At 62.2% G+C, this 22,669-nt stretch overlaps 1 protein-coding gene across 1 annotated transcript; it reads right to left on the bottom strand.

Moving 5' to 3' along the window:
• Positions 1–887: 887 nt before the first annotated feature.
• Positions 888–20,560, bottom strand: PCP4L1 (Purkinje cell protein 4 like 1). The gene is made up of 3 exons (XM_054011349.1): positions 19,641–20,560; positions 6,615–6,669; positions 888–3,162 (listed from the first exon to the last, which is right to left on the bottom strand). Exons 1-3 carry the CDS (start codon positions 19,647–19,649, stop codon positions 3,014–3,016), a joined length of 213 nt encoding a protein of 70 aa, XP_053867324.1. The 5' UTR covers positions 19,650–20,560; the 3' UTR covers positions 888–3,013.
• Between the last annotated feature and the right edge of the window lie 2,109 nt (positions 20,561–22,669).

Genomic DNA, 22,669 nt, shown 5'->3' with positions numbered 1-22,669 from the left:
GTAGCCCGTCATAACAGCATGGCTGCTTGTCCGAGTATGGCGCGCACTAGCTGCTACACCCCAGGGACGGCCCAAGGGACGATGAGCCCCATGCCACTCCTGCTTCTCCAGGCCCTGCCTCGGGCAGCCACCTACCCCAGTGCTAAGGGACTGTGGGGCTCTTATGCCCACAGGCCAGAGAAACTCTCAGCATGCACAACGTCCCGGGGCTGCCTGTCCAGCCGGGCGAAGGGCCCTGGCGATGGGCCTGCATCTCTTCCCCTTGGCAGGGGACACAGATGGCCTGTGTCCCAGGAACCAATGCAGAGGGGTGAGCTGGGAGCGTGGCACCGGGCCATACCAGCAGAGCACCACTCTACATGTAGCACCGAAGGGTTCTGTGTGGCCCAAAGCTAGGTGGCTCTGGGGACGCGGTGCCCTTGGTCGCTAGCGGGACGTCTACATTGCAACAAAACCCACCAGGCAGCGGTGCCGCTGAGCGCTTGGCTCTGCAGCTGGGCTCACGCTAGGGCACTAAAGCTGGCAGGGTAGCTGTGCCCAGGTGAGGTGGCACTCAGGCTCTGCACCCCACGGCGAGGCGTGGGCTCCAGAGGGAGCGGGGGCATCTATGCTATTGTTGGTGGCCTAATACAAGCTCCAGGCTGGGCTCTGAGACCCGCCGTGGTGTTGATTTCCCCTCAGTGGCTGGGTCCCATCCAGAACCCGGCTCCACCTGTGGGTTTTACTTCCCATGGCCTCAGCCTGGACCAGCAGCGACTGGGCCCCTTGCTGGGGTTCCAGCATGGCCGTGGTCATGACAACTTAGCCAGCCCAAGCAACTCACCCTGCCACTGCCCGGCCTCTCTGAGCCGGCCCCAGCACCAACACGAACCACGCGCCAGGCCGCCCACTGTTCCCAGACGTTTTATTACGTAAACATGCTAAAAGAGCCAGTCCTCGCAGCAGCTGTGTCCGCCCTGCGGGCCGCATCGTCCCCCCAGTGCTACGGCCAGGGGACGGTGCGGCCTGGCCCCTCCAATCGCGCACAGCTGCACAGCGCTCCCTGGTGCTCGGGCTGCAGCTCCTGGCGGGCTGGGGGTAGATGCGGGTTGAATCCAATGCTGGGGAACACCGAGGCCTTACAGTGCTGGGGGGGCTGTGCCAGCAGCAGGAGGCACAACAGTGGGACGGTGTCAGCCCAACGCTTGAGAGGGGCACGGGTGGAGGGGGACAGCTGAGACGGCTGAGACGCTGCATGGACTGGGGCCCTGGAAGCGGGGGGAGGGGAGTACCTAGGACTCCTGCCTAAGCTGGGGGGGACTCAGTGCCTCTCTTAATTGGGGGGGACGGGGTGCAGTGCCATGGGCTCCCAGTGCCTGGAGCTCCCCTCTGCTAGCCCCACTGGGGAATGCCACCCCCTCCAGCTCTGGCTCACTTGTTCCTTTCTCCCTGTCCAGCCCTCATCTCCGACCCACCAACCCCCTCACTCCGGCTGCCTTCTGCTACCTCCTCCTGCTCACAGCTGTGCCCTGCGCCCCAATCCCTAGCACCCCAGTGCCCTCCCCCTCCCCACACCTTGGCACCCAGCCATGCTCATTGCGCTCAGGAGTCTCCCTTCTTCCCAATGGGGGACAGGGGTCTCCATTGTTCCCAGTCGGGGGGGGGGGGAAGGGAGTTCCCATTGTTCCCAGTAGGGGGTATCCCCATTGTTCTAATTGGGGGACAGGAGGTCTCCATCATTCACAGTGGGGGGATGGGGATCTCCACTGTTCCCAGTCGGGGGGATCCCCATTGTTCTGTGTGGGAAGGGATCCCCATTGTCCCCCAATGGGGGAGGGCGTTTCCACTCGGGGGGAGTCCCCCTTGTTCGCAGTGGGGAGGGTTCTCCAAGGAGCCAGTACGGACACATCGTGTGCTCGCTACGTGGGGCTTAGAGCAGGAGCTCCCCACCCGGCCGAAGCAGATCAAAGCCTGGCTCCTGCTCCCCAGCAGGGCCTGGACATCCCCCACCCCCACCCCACAGTCATCTCTGTCCACGGCTCCAGGCAACACCAGCCCAGGGGAGGGGTCACCAGCTGCCTCCGGCCCCCATGTTGTCTAAGAAAATCCTGGCGGGAAAGGTGACCTTGCCCCTCTCCTGGCCCCAGACCCCCTCCCCTGCCTGGCCCTGGGGGAGCCTAGACATTTGGTGGGGCCTGCCCTGTTTATCTGCAATTCAGGCCTGGTCCCACGGGACTGGGGGGCATCCTGCAGTACACACACCCCACCTAGGGCCCTTCCCCCTCCTGGCCTGGCCATAGGCCCTGTCCTCCACCCACTAGCCCTGCCTGCCCCTCGTGGTCCTGGGTCTACTCAGCTCTGATCCCCCCCATCTGGCTTTATGGCCCTTCCCCTCCCCCTGCATGGCTCTGTACCCCCACCCCCCATCTGGTCCTGGGCCTCTGGCTGTCCCAGTCAGGGTCCCTGGTGGGAGTGGGTGGCCCCATGGGCCGGGGTTGATGGGAAGCTGCTCAGGATGGGGGTGTAGGGGAGCTAAGGGGCAGCCCCCCCTTAGGTCAGGGTGGGGTGGCTCAGGGGTGTCCACTCAGGATGGGGGGGTGCTCAAGAGCAGAACCCCTCATGCCAGGAGTTGGCTTAGCCAGGGCTAATGGGCAGTTATGTCCAGCTGGCTCTGAATTCCAGCCCAGGACTCTCCCAGGGCTGCCCCTACCTTGGCCTGAGGCCCCCAGGAGGCACTGTCCAGCCTGGGGCCCGTGGCCCCTTCATGGCTTTCTGAGGATGGCACCAGGAGCCTGCCGTGCCGACATCATGGCTATAAGAAGAGGATGCCCCGCTTTCCCAGGCAGGAGTTCGGCATGTGGGTGCAGCTGGGTCTGGGGAGCCCCTCGTCCCCCGAAACCAGGTACATAGAACGTGCAAAATACCAACAGCCCAAGTTGGGCTGGGCAGGGCAGGAGCGAGCAAACACGGGGCGAGCCGGGTTGTGCTGGCAGAGGGGGGATGGGGGACGGTGGGGACAGGGTGGCAGAGCTGCTCAGGGGCTGGGGTCCTTTTTCCGTTTCTGGAAGCGACGGAACTTGCCCTGGATGGCAAGCGCTGCCTTCTCAGTCTCGGGCGCGTTCAGGTCAATGTCTATCTCCTCCTCCTCCTCCTCCTCCACCTTCTTGGTGTTCCCGGCTTTGGCTGCAGGGAGAACCAGCTGGCAGTCACCCCTGCGGCTCCACGGGGGCCCACTCCGCTCTGGGCAGCAGGGGGCGCTGGCCTGCAACTCCTGCCGGGGTGCTGGCCTGCAACTCCTGCCGGCATCCAGCCCCCCACAGGCCCAGCCCCCCCACTGCCCAGGGTCCCCCAAAACTCTGGGTGCAGTACGCAGTCCCCCACCCCATTCCACTCCACTCCCATGGGCTTTGCCTCCCCTATCCACGTCCTTGATCTTGCTCAGTTAGTGCTGATGAGTGCCAAGTAATACACGTCGGGAAAGTTGATGTATACACTAGTGGGGTCTAAATTAGCTACTCCCACCCCCGCAGGAGGTCTTGGCATCCCCTCGGACAGTTCTCTGGAAACATCCACTCCCCGGGCAGCAGCACTCCCGTGGCTAAGGTAGGTGGGGACCTACCGCCGCCAGGCTGCTCCCAGGAGGTTAGAGTAGCAGTGTGGGCCAGGTGATAGCTTTTCTTGCACCCACTTCTGCTGGCGAAAGAGACAAGCTGCCAGCTCCACAGAGCTCTTCTGCAGGGCTGGGAAAGGTCCTCAGAGCTCGGCCTTCCTCTCTCCCCAGCAGCAGTGGGTCTAACAACAGATATTACCTCAGCCCCCTTGTCTCTCTAGAAATATCAGAACACCACTACAGCAATCGCGGGGGTCCCCACACTTGAATAGTGGGTCCAGTTCCAGTCATCTCAACAAGGAAATGGTGCAACTGGGAAAGGTTCAGAGAAGGGCAGCAAAGGCGATCAAGGGTCTGGAACGGCTTCCAGCCGAGGAGAGACGACAAAGATTAGCACTGTTCAGCTCAGTAAAGACACGACTAAGGGGGACCCGATAGAGTCTAGAAAATCATGACTGGTGTCTAGGGAAATGTTATTTTACCCCTTCACACAATGAGCAGACACAAGGTTTAATACAAACAAGAGGAACAACGCACAACTAACCTGTGGAACTCATTGCCAGGGGATGTAGTGACAGCCAAAAGTATAGCTGGACTTGCAAAAGAACTGGCTAAGTTCCTAGAGGACAGGTCCATCAGCAGCTATTAGCCAAGACAGTCAGGGACACATCCCTGTGCCTGGGGCAACCCAAACCCCTGACTGGCAGAAGGGGAAGACAGGCTGGATCTCTCAGTAATTGCCCTATTCTGTCCACATCCCCTGAAGCTCTGGCTGGCCACGGGTACAGACAGGCTACTGGGCTAGATGGAGCACGGTGAGACCTATGGGCGCTGTTCTCATTGTCCCCCAGGAGAGGCACTGCAGTCCCCCAACCCAACCTTCTCCGGCAGCTGCCTGTGCCGAGGGCGTGGGCAGTGTCCCCCTCCCAGGCTCCTGGATAGGTAGAGGGGAGGCCCAGTGGGGACCCAGGACACAGCCATGGCCCCAGCAGCCCGGGATGGTGGGGCACGCAGGCCGGGTGGAGGGATGCTGGGGGCAGCTCCCCATGGTGTGTGGGGGAGGGCATGCTGCAGGCTGGCACAGACAGGAAAGCGAGTGCGAACATGGCAGCTACAGACTCCACAGCCCCAGCTTCAGTGGCCATGCGCTCGTCCTAGCGATTTCCCTGCAGAGCACTGAGGGCCCGGGTCAGGCTCTGGCATTCCACATTCCCCTGACTATTGCCACGCACTTAATGAGGCAAAGCAGGGGCAGCAGCCAGGAGAGAGGGTTCTTCCCCGGGGTGAAAGAAAACCAAGGGAGACCCGGGGCTGTAAGCCCCCACTTCCCACCCTCCTGTGCCTGCCTCCAGTCCAAGCCAGGTGCAGCTGGCGGGGAGACTGCGCCGGTGCCACCCTGCAGAGTGTGTCCACTGGACGGCAAATGGACCCAACACTTCCATGGCAGGCGCATGGAGTCAGGGGGAGGGGATGCCTCTGCCCCTTCGCCCTATGGACGGATCTGCTAGGCACGGGCAGCCAGGCACGTTCTCTGCTGAGCCCTCATGCCATCAGTACAGACGCCAGGGGGGAGGCGGGTGCCCGGGGCAGGAGCTGGGGGAGCAGGGGAAGAGCACGGTTAGACAGGTGCCCGGGGGGGGGGTGCAGTTAGGTAGGTGCCCGGGGCAGGAGCCGGGGGGGGGGGGCGGGAGCACGGTTAGACGAGTGCCTGGGGCAGCAGCCTGTAGCATTGCCTGTGGAGAGCTAACAGCATCGTTGCAGCTACATTCCCCTCCCCGCAGGCTGCCTTCTGCGACCTGGCCTACGTGGGGTGGGGCAGCCTGAAGGCAGCTCCTGCCCTGCAGGGAGCCCTCTGGGGGGGCATGCTGGGGGGTTGCAGACATGGCTGATGCCCAAGCGCTGGCATGTTGACAGGGAGCTCTATGCTGGGCGATGGAGCCCACCCCATGTCACCGCAGCTACGTCTGCGCTGGGAATACTGGGAGCCAGCTCCATAGGTGGCAGCGGCCTGGCTGGCTTAGACAAGATAGCAGTAAGACCGGCTGATCCCAGTCCCGCTGCCGCACCGTGGGGAGCTGCTCGCTGGCCCCCTGAGGACACAGGCTGGGGAAGCCAGGGGCAGCTCTGTCTTCTCCAAGGGAACAGGAGTCCCTGCAGCACTACACTGGGAATTACCGTCCTCTTTCAATCCAGCTTTGCCCCAGGCCAATCAGAGGAGAGTCCTGGGGTGTTTGGGGGGGGGGGGGTGTCCCTCTTTCTGATGTATTGGATCTCTGGAAACACCCCACTGGGGCATAGGGCTTGAGGGATGGGAGTAGCCAGAGGAGCTGAAAGCCTGTGGGGTCGGTGCAGTTTGGCTGCATGTGCTGTGGTGCGGGGACGTAGCATCCAGTGGTAACATTGCAGGCCAAGCTGTGCCAAGGGACACTGCGGCACGGGAATGAAGGCAGGGCAGGGCGACTCCCGCATGGCGCTGGACAGGTTCAAGTTGTTGCTCTGGGAATTTCCTTACTCTTGGAGAAAGCGTTTGTCAGAGCCCTACTCAGGGGGAAGCCACAGATTGTTATGTCCGCTTATGGGGCTCTGTGTCGGGGCAGAGTCCTACCAGCAAGTTTCTAGACCCTGCCAAGGCCTACGCTTTACAAGGACGGGGCATCATCTGACCCCCAAGGGAGGTTAACTTCTGCCCAATGCTTCTCAGCACCCAGGTGACCGCAGGGCTGACGGGTTTCGAAGGCCTGACCTCGAACAGCTGCTCCCCTGTAATGAAACTGGTTCTGTCTCGAGCTAGGTGCCCTGGGCCAACCCCTGACGTAGACACGCTGGCGTACAGCCGTCGAGGTGACGCCCAGCCACGGTGCCAGCGACACGGACTCGGGAATGGGAGAGGGCTCATAGTCACTAGCACTGGATGGAAGTTGTTCATACACCTCCCCCGGGCCTGTGCACAGCGGCAAGCTCTCCACCAGCCCCCTTCCCCCCCCCCCCCCCAGGTGAGCCACAGCAGTGCAGCCTCTTCACTCACCTTTCTCCTCACGGCCGGGAGCCTGGCTGGGGGCTGGGGACTCATTGGAGCTGAGCTGCAAGAGGAGAGAAGGCGCCTGTTAGCACACGCTGTGCACAGCCAGGCTCCCTGGCACCCTGGCATTACCCACCCCTGCACACAGCTGTCATGGCTGCCTGCCAGCAGCACACACCAGGGGGTTTGGGGTAACAGCTGCTGGAGAGGGGGGAGTGGATCATGCAGCCAGCAGAGGGGACCGTGGATCACAGCCTGTGGGGGCCACCCCAGTCTGTGTTTTCTAATCAGAGCCTGAGAGCTCCCTGCCTCTGCTGTAATTATCCTCTAGCAGTCCTGGTTGTGGAGGGCTTCACCCGCAGTGTGCCTGGAGGACTCAGGCAGCTTGGCCAAGCAGCAGAGCCTGCACACACACAGCAGCTGGATGCACTGTGCATCCATCCTGCAGCTGAGACACAAACTGGAACCTGCCCCATCAGCTCCCCATACTCAGCTGCTCAAATAGCGGGACCAATAGGCAGCTTCCTCCAGGCCAGGCAGGTAGTGGGGAGATGGTCCCAGCCAGGAGCGCCCCCTGGCTGTGCCAGTAGGGGACACACTGAGCCAATCCCAGCCGGGAGCGCCCCCTGGCTGTGCCAGTAGGGGGCGCACTGAGCCAGTCCCAGCCGGGAGCGCCCCATGGCTGTGCCAGTAGGGGGCACACTGAGCCAGTCCCAGCCGGGAGCGCCCCCTGGCTGTGCCAGTAGGGGGCGCACTGAGCTCATCCGAGCTAGGCACACTCCCTGGCTATGCTGGTAGGTGGCCCACAGAGTCAGTCACTTCCCCATGAAGCGAGGGGCCCAGCATTCCCCAGTAACCTGCAGTTCTCTTTCCACCAACCTGCCTCAGCCCAGAAGGGATCTGGCCTCCCCCTCTCTGCTGAGGCAGCCAGCTGTGAAGGTGGGAATGGGACGGGGCTCTGCCGCGGCTGGGCTCCGCAGGCCCCACAATGAGATAAACCAGGGGGTTTTGAATGAAGGTACAGCCCCCTTTGGACATCTCCGACGTAGTCCGCGGACCACAGGTTGAAAGCCACTGCACCAGAACAACGGAACAGACTGCCTGGGGAGGTCATGGAAACTCCTTCACTGGAGGTTTTCAAAAGGTGGCTGGAGCCATCTGTCTTGGGTGGTCTGCAGACCCTGGGGGACCGCACACTATGCCAGGGATTTCTAAAGGGGGCCGCATCTCCATTCAAAATATTTCAGGGGTCTGCAAATGAAAAAAAGGTTGAAAACCACTGCACTGTGTTCTTACCATTAGGAAGTTTTTCCTGAGATTTCATCTAAATCTGCTGTGCTGTAGTTTTAACCCATTGCCTCTTGTCCTGCCCCCCGCAGCAGGAGAACAACTTTTTTCCATCTTTTTTATGGCAGCCTTTCAAGTATTTGAAGACAGCTATCATGTTTCCCCTTAATCTCCTTTTCCAAACTAAACATACCCAGTTCCTTCAGCCTGTGCTCAGATGGTTTGCATTCCATCCCTCTGATCATCTTTGTCACTTGCCTCTGGATCCTTTCCAGTTTCTCTACATTGGTGACCAAAGCTGGACCCACTACTCCAGCTGAGGCCTAACCAGTGCTGGGTAGAGCAGTTCTATCACTTCCCGTGGCTTGCTTCTGTTAATGCAACATAAAATTGCATTTGATTTTTTTGCAACAGTTTTGCATTGCTGACTCCTGTGGAGTTTGTGATCCACCACAACTCCCAGATCCTTCTCAGCAGTGCTGCTGCCAAGCCAGGTATCCCTCAGGCCAGATTTGTGCATTTGCTTTTTCTTCCCTAAGCACAACACCTTACATTTGTCTTTGTTTAATTTCAGTCTGTTGTCTATAGCCCAGATCTCCAATTTATCAAGATCCCTCTGCATTTTAGCTCTAGCCTCCTAAGTGTTTGCCACCCCTGCCAGCTTTGTCTCATCTTTGATCCGCGTGCTCTGAATTCCTACAACCAGGTCATTAATACAGATGTTAAACACCAGACCCAGAACAGATCCCCGTGGAACCCCACTTGAGAGCTCCCTCCAATCTGACACCATTCCAGTAATAGCTGCGCTTTGTTTGCAGTCATTTAACCAATTACGTATCCACTTAATGATCGTTCCGCCAAGCCCGCATTTCTCCAGTCATGTGGGACCGCGTCACCAGCCTTGCTGAAGTCCAGGTATATTACGCCCACCACATTCCCCCATCCACCCTGTGTGGAAAGCTCTGGGGTGGGGGGTGGCCCCACTGCTGAGAGCCACCCTGCCCCCTGTTTGCCATTCACAAACACAGCTTCCCTAGGGGTAAATAACACCAGTGACAGAGTGGATGGTCCCATGCACCTCAGTGGGGGGCGCCCTCCCCACCCCCACAGGAGGCTCTGGCTGAGGCCAGAGGCAGGAGCACAGTGGTCCCCAGCCAGCCACCCTGGTGCTGCTCCCGGGGGCCTAGGTGGGGGCCTATATGGCAGCCCCTCCTCCTCTGACACCAAATGGGGCCACGGACCTGGACCCTGGGATGCTGAGTGTCTGGAGCAGAGGGACAGAGACAGGTGGGGTGTGAGCAGACAGAGCCCCAGGGGGCTGTCAGAGAGAGAGGAGACCAAATCGGCAGGGACATGATCCACAACCATGCCCAAGAGCAGCAGTAGCCTGGAGCTGTGGGACTCCCCTGGGGGTTCCCCCCCACCCCCCATCTGCTTGAGACCTGGGCTCCCGCCCTGCCTTGCATCAGACACAGGCTCCTCCTGCAGGGGCCCCAAGCTGCTTGCTCTGTGGGAACCAGCCTGGTCCCTGCCCTTCTCCCAGGACCTGATGCTGCAGTCCCCTGGCCCAGCCCCAGGACAGGATGCTGCAGCCCCCCCTCCCCCCCCCGGCCCAGCCCCAGGACAGGATGCTGCAGCCCCCCCCCCCCCCGGCCCAGCCCCAGGACGGGATGCTGCAGCCCCCGCCCCCCCCCCCCCCCCCCGGCCCCAGGACAGGATGCTGCAGCCTGGGCCTCTCCCCTCCCATCTGGCAGGATGCTGTGTGGCTACAGCAGCTGGTTGTTTAGTGCTCCCTTGGGGGGGGGGGGGCGGTTGTGATAAATGAAGCCGTTAACTCCCACTGTGCAAATGCCAGCAGCACTGTGGAGGCAGAGCCAGAACACAGCCCTGAGCGCAGCCCACAGGGTCAAGGTGGGGGGAGCCGCCCCGGGGGCAGGGAGGGGAGTGGGTGATGCATGGCCTGCAGGGTCAGGGTGGGGTGAACCGCCCCTGGGGCAGGGAGGGGGGGGGCTCACAGGGGAAGGAGATGCCCCGGGGCAGGGGCAGGCTGTCTCTAAGGCTCTTGGCTGGGCACCGCTCCCTGTATAAGCTCCTGAGGTGATGGAGCTGCAGCTCATCCCTCCGCACTAATGGCTGGGGCAGGATCTGTCCTTCCCACCCTGCCCCTCCCTTGTGGCTGACAGTGCTGCCCTGTCATGTGCAGGACCAGGGCTGGAGGGGTGGGAGGTGAAACAAGGACGGGGATTAGCCAGAGCCCTGGCATGCAGCCCAAGGGGAACCCTGGGGCTATGGGCAAGACTGGGGTACCCTCTCCCCCACTGCTCTGCCTCTGACTGGAGCCCAGTGCTGGGGCAGTGCATGCAGGGCCAGACCCCGCTTCCCCTCCCCCTCCCCCACTCCACTCACCAGGCCCATTTCTAATCCCCTTAGCAATCTCACTATTGGCTTTGATCTCGTTAGAGACCCGGCTCCCACCTGCCTCCGCGGCTTTGAGCACAGGGTCACGTGGCAGGAGGTCTGTCTGTCCACCCCCCTCCACCCGGCCTCGCTCCTGGGGGCACTGACATCATAGCAACCCTCTGATTTCTAAGGGTGCTTAAACCTGCCTGTGCACCCCTGGAAGCCTGCCCATCCCCCTTTCATCCCCCCCACAGCGGCACTAGGGTCCCTACATGACCTTCATTGACCCCCAAAGTCTACACTGCTCCCCACAGTGCCCCCTGCAGGGAGGGGCAGGTGCTTCAACTCATGGGGAAAAAGCAGCAGCAAGTGGCTTCCCTTTGTTTTCAGGGCATATCCTCCCCCCTTCCCGGAAAGGGCTCACGGAGGAGTTTGGTTCCACTCCATTGTGACTCTCCCCGGGGCACAAGCTGGCGGCTCCGCGCAGCAACTGGCTCTTTGTTGCCTGTGACGGGCTCCCATTGCTCACACAGCCCCTTGCTGAGATAACTACCAGCCTCTGCACTGCCTGGGGCCCGACCCGGTTGCCTGCCCCACGGCACGGAGCGAGGGACAGCTGCACCCCGCCACTAGGCAGCAACGGAGCCCTCCCTGCAGGCTGGGCTGCAGCGCATAAGCTGCTCCTGGTCCTGCCAAGGGAGTAGGGTGGGGTCAGTGTGGGGCTCCCACCCCTGGCCAGGGGCTCGTGGAGCAGGGCAGCCCCTGATGGGTCCCTACTGGCAGAGACAGCCCTGCCTGGGAAGATGGGGATCCCAGCCATGCGCTGCAGCTGCCTGGGCTAAGGGACCACGCCTGTTAGTGCTAACTGGAGCGCCTCTCACCCCAGGGGGGCCTGAGCACCACAGGGGCATCGTGTGGGGTCACCCAGGTGTCGTGCAGAACTCCCCGACCGAGACCATGCCCCCCCCCCCACACACACACACACAGATCCCACTGACTGAGATCAGGACCCATCCATCGCACCACGCAGAGCCCCCCCAACCAAGATTAGGGTCCTCCATGGCACCAGACATCCCTGACCTAGTGCTGGGTGCCCCATGGCACCATACAGACACCCCACCTGCCAAGATTGGGACCTCTCAGGGCACCAGGCCCTGCACAAAGACCCAGCGAGAGCCAGTCCCTTTGATGAAGAGCTTAGAGGCCAATAGACGAAACAGACTCAGGGCCATTCCCCACCTGAGACAGAGGGGAAGGTGCTGCCCCAGTTCACGCTGAAGCCCATGGTCTCCTCCATGCCTGTGTGGCACTTTATCCATGGGAGGACACTGCTGGCCAGAGGTGCCCCAGACCAGTGGTCCAGCCATCCCAGTGCCCTCTCAAAGATGGCACCATATGCCACATGCATTGCTATCCCTTGGTGAAACCCCCTTCCTGACCGCTGGCTATCCCTGCCCTGAAATCTGCAGCACACGAGCCCTGCTGTCCCTGCAGCCCCCCACGGCATGGATGGATCCAGTGCAGAATTTTCCCTATGCCCAGGGGCGCTTCGGCTCGCCCTGTGACCATGTGAGATGGGCCCAAGCAGGCCCAGTGCTCAGCCTAGTTCCCAGGGCCTTGCCTCGGTAGCCCACAGCTCTGCCTGTAACAGAGCACTTCGGAGGCAGAGCCAGCCCTAGAGAAGGGCAGCCGGCGGGAGGGAGCAGAGGAACCAGCGATGCTGCTCCTGGGCATAAGAGCCCTCCTTGGCTGCGTGTCTGGGCTGCCCCAGAAAAAGGGGCCCAATCCTGATGGAGGCAGCAGAGTCCTGAGCTGCTGTGAGCACGTGTAAGGGCCAAACGACTGTAACAACCCTTTGTCCGGCTCTGAAACCTGTCCTGACACAGCCTGACATCAAAGCTGCCCTTATATGGGAAAAGGGCCCGTGCGCTGCCAGCCCCTTGGCATGGTGGATGCAGCATCCAAGACAAACAGTCCCAGGGAGAAGGGGAGGCCAAGAAGGGATGGGGCAGGGTGACAGGGGTCCAGCCGCTCTGCTGACGAGCACAGCAGAGAGCCCAGACCTGGAGATGCAGGGGTGCCAGCCTCCTCCCCCTGGGCACCGTGCCCACTGCTCCCTGCAGGCCAGGGAAGCAGCACACCGCTCAGCCAATAAGCCGCTCAGCATGAGAAAATCCCCCCTCCCAGGACAGGCTTCCTAATTACCCTAAAAGCCAGAGCGCACCAGGCTGCCAGCTACTGACAGCTAACCCCCCTCCCAGCGCTCGGCTCCCCACTCCAGGAGCCGCACCGCCCCATGCCCTCCCCAGCACCGCATGGCTGGCTCTTCATTATCCCCTTAGCTTCCCTCCCTCCCCCCCCCCCGCCCCACTCCAGTCTGTCACTCACTGGGCTGGGTTTCACCTCCCCTGGCCCAGATCAGCCTCTCAGCGCTGCCCCCAAGGCACTCCTGGCTCGGATGTATTTTTCCGCAAGACGGATTGCTGCAGTTAGAGGCTGCCAGTTCCCCCTCCTCCCCCCACGTGCAGCACAGCCGGCTTCCCCTGCGCTGGGGACGTGCTGCGCTACCTGCCTGGGATTTTCCATCTCAGACTCGGCTCAGTCACGGAACCACTGTCTGGAGCCATTTGTTCTAGGTGATGAAAGACAGCTGTGTGCTTCCCAGCGCACCCACTACACCGGGCATCCAGTGAGCTCTGCCGGGCCTGGAGTAGCTGGGAGCTCCCCCATGGCCAGTGCTCCTGCCTCACCCTCTACAGCGCCCCCTGCTGGGAGAGGAAGGGGCTGGAGTAACCATGAGCTCCCACACAGCCAGAGCTCCTGCCCTGCTCCCCACGGCACCCCCAACTTTTTGCTCAACTCTGAATTTGGGTTTTTGCTCTGCATCTGTTGCTAAGGCAACCCCTGATGATCCATCCCATAATGGTCTCAAGCCCAAAGCATGTGCGCTTGTAACCTCCCAAGGAGAAGCTCTTATGAGGCCGCGAGCTCTTCCTGGGTTGCCCATGGGGATCAACTCAGTGCAGGCCAGTCTGAGCACAGGGCCACAGGGGACAGGGGGCCCGGGCCTGAGCTCGGGGCCTGCTGGGCAGGAGCAGGGTGTCAGGGCGCCCAGGGAAGGGTGGCTCTGTGAGAGAAGATGGAGGGAGGTCTGCAGCCCCCTCGATTTAGCACTGCCCAGGGCTCCCCCCCCCCCCCAGGGGAAGTTCCTTGTCATTTCACAGGGGCCTGGGACACTGCAGGAGTTGCTCTGTCCCCAGCTCATGGGGGGAGCACTCTGCGGCCCCCTCCATGCAGCCACCCCCTCCCTGACTCCATCTCCCTTTTGCCCTCCCCCCAAAAACTCCCCTCCCGCCCACTGCCAGCCCCTGCTGGGGGAGAGTGAGTCCGTCCAGGCAGCCTCCCAACCCGGGGTGGGGGGGGGAGGGCTGGGAACAGGAAGCCCCCCCAAGAGTTTGCAGCTGCCCATCACTGGTGCTCTCACACCATCAGGGCCCTGGCCCCTGCTCCAAAGCCCAGGTCCTGCCACCTGTGCCAGAGGAGAACTTGCTACCCACCTGCTTCGACAGACTGCCACTGCCTAGAAGTGCCTTGTGCCCAGCAAAGCAAAGAGAAGGGGCACTGCCCCAGGAGACAGGAGGGGCACTGACTTTGGGCACCCCACAATGCCCTCCTGTTCCGCCCTCGCCAGGCTGGGCGCTGCAGGGCTGGGCCAAGGCTACTGGGGCTCATGCCAGGGGCTCACATCCTGCAACAGGCAGCGTCTTACCCCATTTGTCCAATTCCCTGCCCAGGCCCACTACAAACCCCCTTTGGCACCAGCCCCTGGCTGGTGACTGCACACCGTGGAGCAGCTCTGAGCCCTCAGCCAGGGGACAATGGGGACAGACATGCCAGCCAACATCAGCCTGAACATCAGCTAGAAACGGGCCTCAGGAGCCCCAAGCGCCAGGCTCGTGCCCTAATCACTAGAAGACCCTCCCTCCCTTCCTGATCTAGACCAGGCTTGACCACAGCTAGCCAGGAGCAAGGGCATGCCAGGGGCTTTTCACCCCTGTTCATGGGGTGCTGCAGGGAGCGGGGCGGGAGCGCTGGCTGTGGGGGGCGCTCCAGGCTACACCAGTCCCAGCCTTTCCCAGCAGGGGACAACGTCTGTACAAGGTCTCAACAAAGAGACCCCCAAGAGAGACCCATGCTGATCAGCATGCAGGACACCACCCCAAACGCGGGGGAAGGTGGTGTGGGAGCAGCACAGGGGGAGCTTTGAACCCTCTTTATGAGCCCGACAGGGGGTGGGGGTGACAGGAACTGTGCATGTGCCGGTTGCCATGGAGATGGGCTCCAGCAGGTAACACCAGGGGCCCCCTTCACTCCACTCACCTAGGCCTATATGGGCAGCCCCCTCCCCGGCACACCCTGTGACGCCTGGAGAACCCACCAGTGCTGGGGGGCACCGGGCACTGGCGTCTGAATCTCAGCGCTGGATCTGGAGCAATTACCTGCTACTCTGCCGGCTCCCAACACCACAGTTCCTACACAGCCCTTCAGATCGGCCCTGCCTGCCCCCAGGGCCTGGGGTATGAGCAGGGGCTCTGTACAACACCCTTCCACTGCCCCCCCCCCCCACACACACACACACTGCTGAGCCATTGCTATGTACCTCTCGGCTGCTCCACCCCAGAGGCAGCTGCATGCCCATGGTGCTGCAGTATGGACAGAGCTGTCGGGACGTAGCATCCTGCCCAAAGGCCCCCTTGCCGGTGCTGTAACACAACCCCAGCCACCCAGCATGGTCACTAGGTCACTTAGAGCCAGGCAGAGCTTCACACAGCGGTGGTGACGGAGTGCCCGTCCTGCTGCCCCAACAGCAGAGGGAGCTCTCACATGTGCCAAGGGAGCATCTCTGGCATCAGCGAGCAGTGCGGGGCCTATGACACACAAGGGACAGTTCTGATTCCATCCATGGCCAGACCCAGACACATGCCACTTCATGCCCACAGAAGTGAAGTCCTCACGCTTCCGAGTGCAGAGACACCCATTGCCCCAGATTCAGCCTGATGCAAGCTGGCAGAGCCGTTACTGGAGCCATTCCTGGCACATCTTCCACACTGAGCCGAGGCCCAGGCAGCACCAGGGCTGCATCGTCAGCAACTCGGCCAGCAGGAGGGAGACCGGCCACAGCCGCAGAGCTCAAGGCTGGAACCACTGGATCCAGTTGGCCCCATGTCTCAGGCTGCTTCACCCCAGGGGGTTGGCTCAGGACATTCCCCAAATAGCTGGGACAGTTGGGAGATTCTCCCTTCCAAGGGTTTCTCTTCCCCCTGTCCCACTCGCATTCGGGGTAGGGGAGCAAGCCCACAGGTGTGCCCAGCCTGGAGAGTCCACAGGGGTGGGGACAGCCAACCCGTCACAGCCAGGGACACCACCACAGGGAAAGAATGAGCCAATCACAGCCAGCGCGCAAGACCCCTCTGAGGGAGTGACTCTCAGTCCCATGGGGGAGCCGCTCAGAGCAGCAAGTACATGCTTCCCCTCACTGGGTCTCCCCCAGCTTTGGCACCTGTGGAGGCGGCCGAGCTGAGCCACAAAGGGGACAGGAGGCACCGGGCAAGGTCCACCGTTGGCCCGTAATCCCAACCCTCAGCCTCACTATGCCTGCCCTCCACACCCCCTTCTCTGCCACTGCCCCACACTCCTGACCCACAGCCCCTAGCCTGGGGCTCTACACCCCCAGCTCTGCCAGCGCCCCTCAATCCTGACCCACAGCCCCTTGCTATCCCGGCCCTGGGTTCCCCTCCCCACTGCTCTGCCAGTGCCCCTCAGTCCCGACCCAGAGCTCCGTGGGCTCCTCCAGTGAAGGCTGCTGGCTCAGCCATGGCAGAGAAGTTAATGGGGCAGAACAGGTGAGCTGCGGAGGAACATGGCATTCAAACAGGGTTCAAAAAAGAACTAGATAGATTCATGGAGGATAGGTCCATCGATGGCGATTAGCCAGGATGGGCAGGGATGGTGTCCCTAGCCTCTGTTTGCCTGAAGCTGGGAATGGATGACAGGGGATGGATCACTTGATGATCACCTGTTCTGTTCACTCTATCTGGGGCACCTGGCACTGGCCGCTGTCAGGAGACAGGATACTGGGCTAGATGGACCTTTGGTCTGACCCAGTATGAATGCTCTTATGTTCTTCCTTCTTGCCCCATCCCAGAGTAGCGGCTCCCCCAGACACACACTGCCCCAGACAGGAGGAGGGAGGCCCCGCCTGTTCCCTTCAGGGCTGTGGCTGTGGTCGGAACAGCAGTGGTCCAGACAGCAAGTGGGGCCAGGGGGCGCACTGTATGGCAGGGTTCACCCATCAAGCTGTGGGAACCAGGCTCTGAGCAGCCCAGGGATCAGCAGGTTAGGGTTAGTCAGGGAAGCATCCCATCTGTGGGAGAGGGGGTGTCTACCCTGTAGCAGGGAGTGGGAGGAGCTGGAATAGCTGGGGTCAGAGCTGGAGCAGGGCCAAACCCCATTTGTGGCCAGGAGACGTGTCACCTGTGACTGGGGGCTCTGATCGGGGGGGGGAGGGGCGGCAAGAGAGAGAGACTGATTAGGAGACCTACACAGGCAGTTGCTCCAAACCCAGCCCTCCAGTGCCCTCACCCCCCCCCCCACACACACACACCCTTCTGTCACCACCACACACCCCCACTGTCAGGGGCTCTCCTTAGGCAATGCCAGCTCCTGCACCTGTTACCACTGCCCTCTCTTACATGCTCAGCCCTGCTCCCCCAGGTCATCGGCTCCGCACTGCTAACAGCTGATGGGGATTCTCCTGCAGCTCAGGCTTCGGGGCCTGGGTTTTTGGAGCAGGGTGGTGGCGCTCCGGGCCCCTCTCACTGCGCCACACAGCTCACAGGCAGGGCGCATGTACAGGCAGCTGGGAAGTCCCTGTGGCCAACGCATGAAAGAAAACCCCCGAGACACGAGGAAGGGAGTGAACTTGCTGCCCACCCACAGCACCTGCCATGCGGTGCATGGCGGGGGAGTCCGAGAGCTTATGGGGCAAAGCTTCAGCTTGCAGGGAGGCACCGTGCTCCACCCCCCAGCAGAGGAGGAGCAGCCCAGCAAGGGGGCTCATATAGCGCAAGGGACGGAGAACCCAGGTGTCCTGACAACAACCCTTGCTTGAGCCCCTCCCTGCTGCATGATGACACAGGGACAGGCCCCAGGGCCAGCCTGGAGGGATCCAGGCATTTTGGGACACCTCTGTTTGTTCCTAGCCAGTCACCAGAGACAGGAGTGAGTGCTCCGTCCCCTGGGAGGCGCCGTTGTGCTGCTCCCTCCTCCACAGCGACAGGCACCTGGGATTTGGTGAACACACAGCTGGGAAGCAGCCTGCTGCCGCTTGAGGGGCAGCTGCTAGTGGGGCTGGAGCAGTCAGCTGGTGTAGGAGAGCCTGGCACATTGGGGTCAGGTAGTGCAGTGGGTCAGGCAGGCTTTGGCACCAGAGAGTCAGCAAAGCAGCCACCCTCTGCCCCACATGCTATGGGGCCCAGGGGGATCCACACTGCAGCCACACTTCATTCCACCTCTGCATCACCCCACAGACTCAAAGCTGCAACTTGACTTCAGCAGGACCCTACACAAGCTTCCTACGGGAGACCTTAATACCCTTGCCTGCAAGGAGCTTCTGGGGGCCCCATGCCAATGGGCAGAGCTGGGTCCGAAAGCCCAACCCTGGGGCTCGCGCTCTGGGTGCATGTATCTGTCCATCCATTCCTCTCCCCTCCTTGGACGGTCTCTTTAGAAACACAGCATAGCCTGGAACTCTTGATTCGTGTTTTGTTGCGTGGATGGATGGTAGGAGAGAGATCACTTGATCATGTTAGGTTCACAGTAAGGCCATTCTTACGTCTCCATAGAGAGAAGCTCTGCGAACAAAGCCAGGAACAGACCCAGACCCGCTTCCATCCAGGGCCCCGGAGACTGTCACCACAGGGTGCTCTTTGCTAGGCCCTTGGCCGTGCCTGGGTCATGACGGCTCCCAACACCGCTGGCACTAACTAGCTGCATTTGCTGCCCAGGGCTGTATGAGCCTCCTCTGACCCTAGGACGGGATGAGCTTATCTGCCCCCAGCATGGTCATCCCAGCCCCAGCACCCCTGGATTCTGAGCACTGCACACTTGCTCCCAGCCTGGCTGCTCTCGCCTCCCCAGAAGAGGGCATGGGGCTCCCTCCCAAGGTCCCTCCCTCTGTACCTTCCCATCGCGTGCACCTTTTCCTGGCACTGGGCGGAGGCCGGCCAGCCCAGGGCTGCCTCTGCAGTTACTGCCCTCAAGGGAGCCCTGCAGAGTGACGTCAGTCTCATGCTTCCCCCCCACCCCCAACGAGTGTCAGCCCAGCAGTGCTCAGCTGTGGCTGGGAGAGCCCAGCTGGGGTGGCGCCAGGCTGGGGTACCAGGGCATCCCCAGCAGCTCCAGACTGGTGCTAAACTTCAACTTAAGCTGGAGCAGAGCTGCCCCAAAAGTGGCCGAACCTGGGACCAGCAGGACTTTCACACTGAGCGCCAGAGCCAGGAACACAGAGCCCAGGGCTGGCTCCACCTGGACCAAGCACCCCGGTCGCCAGGATACCACTAATCACACTTGCAGCTGTGGTGGGTGGGGGAGGGGTGTTACCGGCTGAGGGTGTAGCCGGGATGGGAGGTCACCTCCCCACTGCATCCTCACCACGTGCAGCACAGTCCGGGCACAGCAGGCTTTGGGCGCTGGATTCCCCAGGCCCCCAGCCACCCACAGGGACTCCTCCATCAGGGGACAGAGCCCGAGCAGTGAAGGGAAGGGCACCCCAGGGTCTCAGAATGGCTGTGCTCTACCCAGCCCATTTCGGAGTGCCCAGCATCCAGCCATATGATTAGCAGCCTTTCCTCAGGGCTTCACTGTCACCCACATCCCACCAGGCAGGGGAGACCTGGGGCCAGCCACCCCTCAGTGCCCACCTCTATTCCCCCTGGGCACACTCAGCCCCTGCAAGGGGGCACAGACACCAGCTGGGGAGGAGCCTGTCTCCAAGAGTGGGGCCAAAGTCCCAGAGCCATGGGGCCATGGTGATGCTAAGGGGACCAGGGCTGAGCCAGGTCACCCACAGGGGGGTGTGGGCAAGGGGGGGGCAGCCCCTTGGAGGCGGTTCCCCCGCCCCTCGGCCAGCCAGCGGGGAAAGTGTCACCAGCCCCCGACTCCAGCATCTCTGGAGCCAGCCCGCGGAGCTGAGCGCGGGTGCCCGTCGGGGGGCGGGGGTCCCCCGGCTCTCCCCAGCCGGGCTCCCCGCGGCCTCTCCGCCCATCGCCCGGCCCAGAACCTCACCTGGCTCATGGCGCTGCGCGGGGCGGGCCTGGTGTGGACGCTACGCGGCGATCGCGGCTCCGCGGGTCTGGAGCCGGCTGCGCCCTCGCCGCCTTTATAGCATATGGCCGGACCCCGCGCGGCGCCCGACTGACAGCCCCGGGCAGCCAATGGGGGAGCGCAGCGCTCTGCTGCATTTCCAAACTAGGCTAAGGCGGGACGAGAGTAAACAGGAGCGGGGAGGGAGGGGGACTGCGCTGCGCCCAGGCAGCTGGAGGGGGCGGCAGGGGGTCTGCGCTGCGCCCAGGCAGCTGGAGGGGGCGGCAGGGGGTCTGCGCTGCGCCCAGGCAGCTGGAGGGGGCGGCAGGGGGTCTCCGATGCGCCCAGGCAGCTGGGGAGGGGCGGCAGGGGGTCTGGGCTGCGCCCAGGCAGCTGGAGGGGGCGGCAGGGGGTCTGCGCTGCGCCCAGGCAGCTGGAGGGGGCGGCAGGGGGTCTGGGCTGTGTCCAGGCAGCTGGGGTGAAGCTGAGGACTGTGGGGGTGGGGGCTGCGCCCAGGCAGCTGGGTGGGGGGGCTGGGACCGGAGGGGGGCTGCGCAGGCAGGTGCCTCTCGGCGGGGTCAGCCCACCCCACTCCCCTCTCCATAGGCCGCCCGGGCCCCCGTTCTCGGGATCTGGCCGTGCCCTGTCCCCGCACGGGATTCCTTCCTCTGGGCTCCTGCCGGGCTGCCCCCGGCACAGCCCTCGGGCTCCCTGGAGTGCAGGCTCCGGGTCGCCCCAGCTAGGGGTCTCCGGGAGCGGCTGGCGCCGTTACATAACCCTTGGGTACCAGCCCCTGGCTGTTGCCCCGGCCCTGCCCCGCAGGAAGCGGCTGAGCGGAGACAGAGATCCCCGCCGGGGCTTTTCCAGCCCGCGCAGGGTCCCTCTGCGCCTCCGCTTCCTTCCTGCTTCTTGGCACCGCCCGGAACCCGCCGATCTCCCGTGTGTAGGCAGCCCTGAGGGGAGACACCCCCTAACCGCCCCCATCTAGCAACGGGGCGCCCCTCTAGCCCTCCGGGACTCCCGCAGCGCTGGGGAGAACCAACCCTCACACAGACCCTGCGCTCCGGGCCGGGTTATCGGCCCCAGTGCAGCGCGGAAATGCAGCTGAGTAACTTGTTCAAGGTCAGGCAGCGAGTGAGAGCTGGGAATTGAACCCAGGAGTCCTGGTGCCCCCGCCCCCCGCATTCCCTTCTATCACACTCCCTCCCAGAGCTGGGCATGGAACCCACGAGTCCCTGGCTCTAATCTGCCAGGGAGGATGCTAGGGGCTCTGTGGGCACCCACTGGGTAACACGTGGCTCCTGTTTGTCTTTCCAGTTGTTCCCTGGGACTCCCATGGGTGCTAGGACTGGAAATCACATGGCACCTCTGGGCTTCCCTAAGACAGTGATGAAATCTAGTGAAATCCAGAGGCTCTGACCAGCCCATCTCACCAGCTTCAATGCCAGCTCTCAGGCAGTAGCCGCTGATGCTGCCCTTCTGCATAGATCCTGCTCTGGATCAATGAACTCTGCACAGGTGCCAGCTAGAACCTCAGTTGCAACCGTGTGTCATCCTCAGGCACTTCTCGCCAACAGGAGCTCCAGCACCCGCTCACCCAGGGGCATACCTAATGCACCGGCTGAATGTGTGAGAGCGTGGCGCCCCCTAGGGGCCAGTACCGATAACAACCTCCGCTAACAGGGTTACCCGTTTAGCTCAAACTACAGGGCCAGCAGGTTCAATCCCTGCTCCTGTCAGGCCCGGTTTCATATGTGCTCTGTGAGGTGATTAACCTCCTAGTTACTGAGCTCAAATGTAACACTACAGAAAACAAAGTGTGTCAGCCTGGAGTACAGGGGTGCTCCAGAGAGTAGAGCCCCATGCTGCTGTCCTGAGGTGGGAATCTCATTTCTGACAGCAGGGGCTGCCCTTCTGCAAGAGGGGGAAGCAATGGAGCCCTGGATCCGGCTGCTATGACATCCCCTGTCCTGAGACAGCCCTGCTTTGGATCCCCTGGGGGGGGGGGTCTTCACCACGTGGATGGTGTGAACCCCACAAGGAGGAGCCAGGATGCTAAGAGAGGCTGTAGGCTGAATTGAGTGGAGCTGCCCTCAGGGGATTCCCAATCTCCCCTGCTGCCCAGCAAACTTTGTTCCCGTGGCCTCTGCGTGGGCTGTCCAGGGCTGAGCCTGGCAGTGCTGTCCTGGCTCCTGCTCCCAGGTAGCACTCGCTCACCCATATGGATGTGGCTAAGTGGTGTCTGGCTTCGGATGCAGCTTTTGCCTCATGTTTAATTTAAGGCAGAAGCTGCAGCTGATAAAGAATTCATGCAGCGGCACTGAGGTCAGGGAAGGTGCCGAGGTTCCCATTGACAGCAGCAGGCCACGGGGCTCCCTGCTAGTGCCAGTGCCACACACCCTGTCTTGCCCCTCTGCCATGTTCTAGCTTGGAGCTGCCAGGCAGAGGTGCTTGGCATGGTGGATGCCCAGCCTTGGCCCCGCCACTCCCGCTGGGGCACCGGGCTTGCCCATAGACAACAGGCTTTGTGCTGCTCCTCCCAGCCACTTGCCCTTCCCCTCCTCTCTGAGCTCACAGCGGTCACAGCTTCAGATCCCATGGTGTCCCATCCAGTCCCTCCACAGGCCTGGGGCCAGGCAGGATTGTCCCTAGAGTTCTGCCCCAGACAGCACTGGGTCTGCCAGCCCTTCCCTTGGGGAGCGCTAGGGGGATTTCCAGTCCTGCCCTGGGCAGGCCCCAATGCCCAGCCCAGCTCCCCTGCCTAGGGCAGGCCCTAGCACCCAGCCCGGCTCGCCCTACCCTGGGCAGGCCCTAATGCTCAACCCCAGCCTGGGCCTCGTGGGAGCTGACCTGCAGCACAGGCTCACCCCATGGTACACACAGCACAGTGACTTCAAACTGACCATCACATTCACACTTGGATCAACAATCAACACTGACTGTCCTCCTACAAAGTGATACACATGAGCTCACTCTGGGGCTGAAACACACTCACTGGGGCTCTCTCACAC

This window comes from Malaclemys terrapin, chromosome 21 (genome assembly GCF_027887155.1).
Source record: "Malaclemys terrapin pileata isolate rMalTer1 chromosome 21, rMalTer1.hap1, whole genome shotgun sequence".
NCBI lineage: Eukaryota > Metazoa > Chordata > Testudines > Emydidae > Malaclemys > Malaclemys terrapin.
The sequence above is the reverse complement of the archived record's forward strand: the minus strand, read 5'-3'. Positions and strand labels throughout refer to the sequence as shown.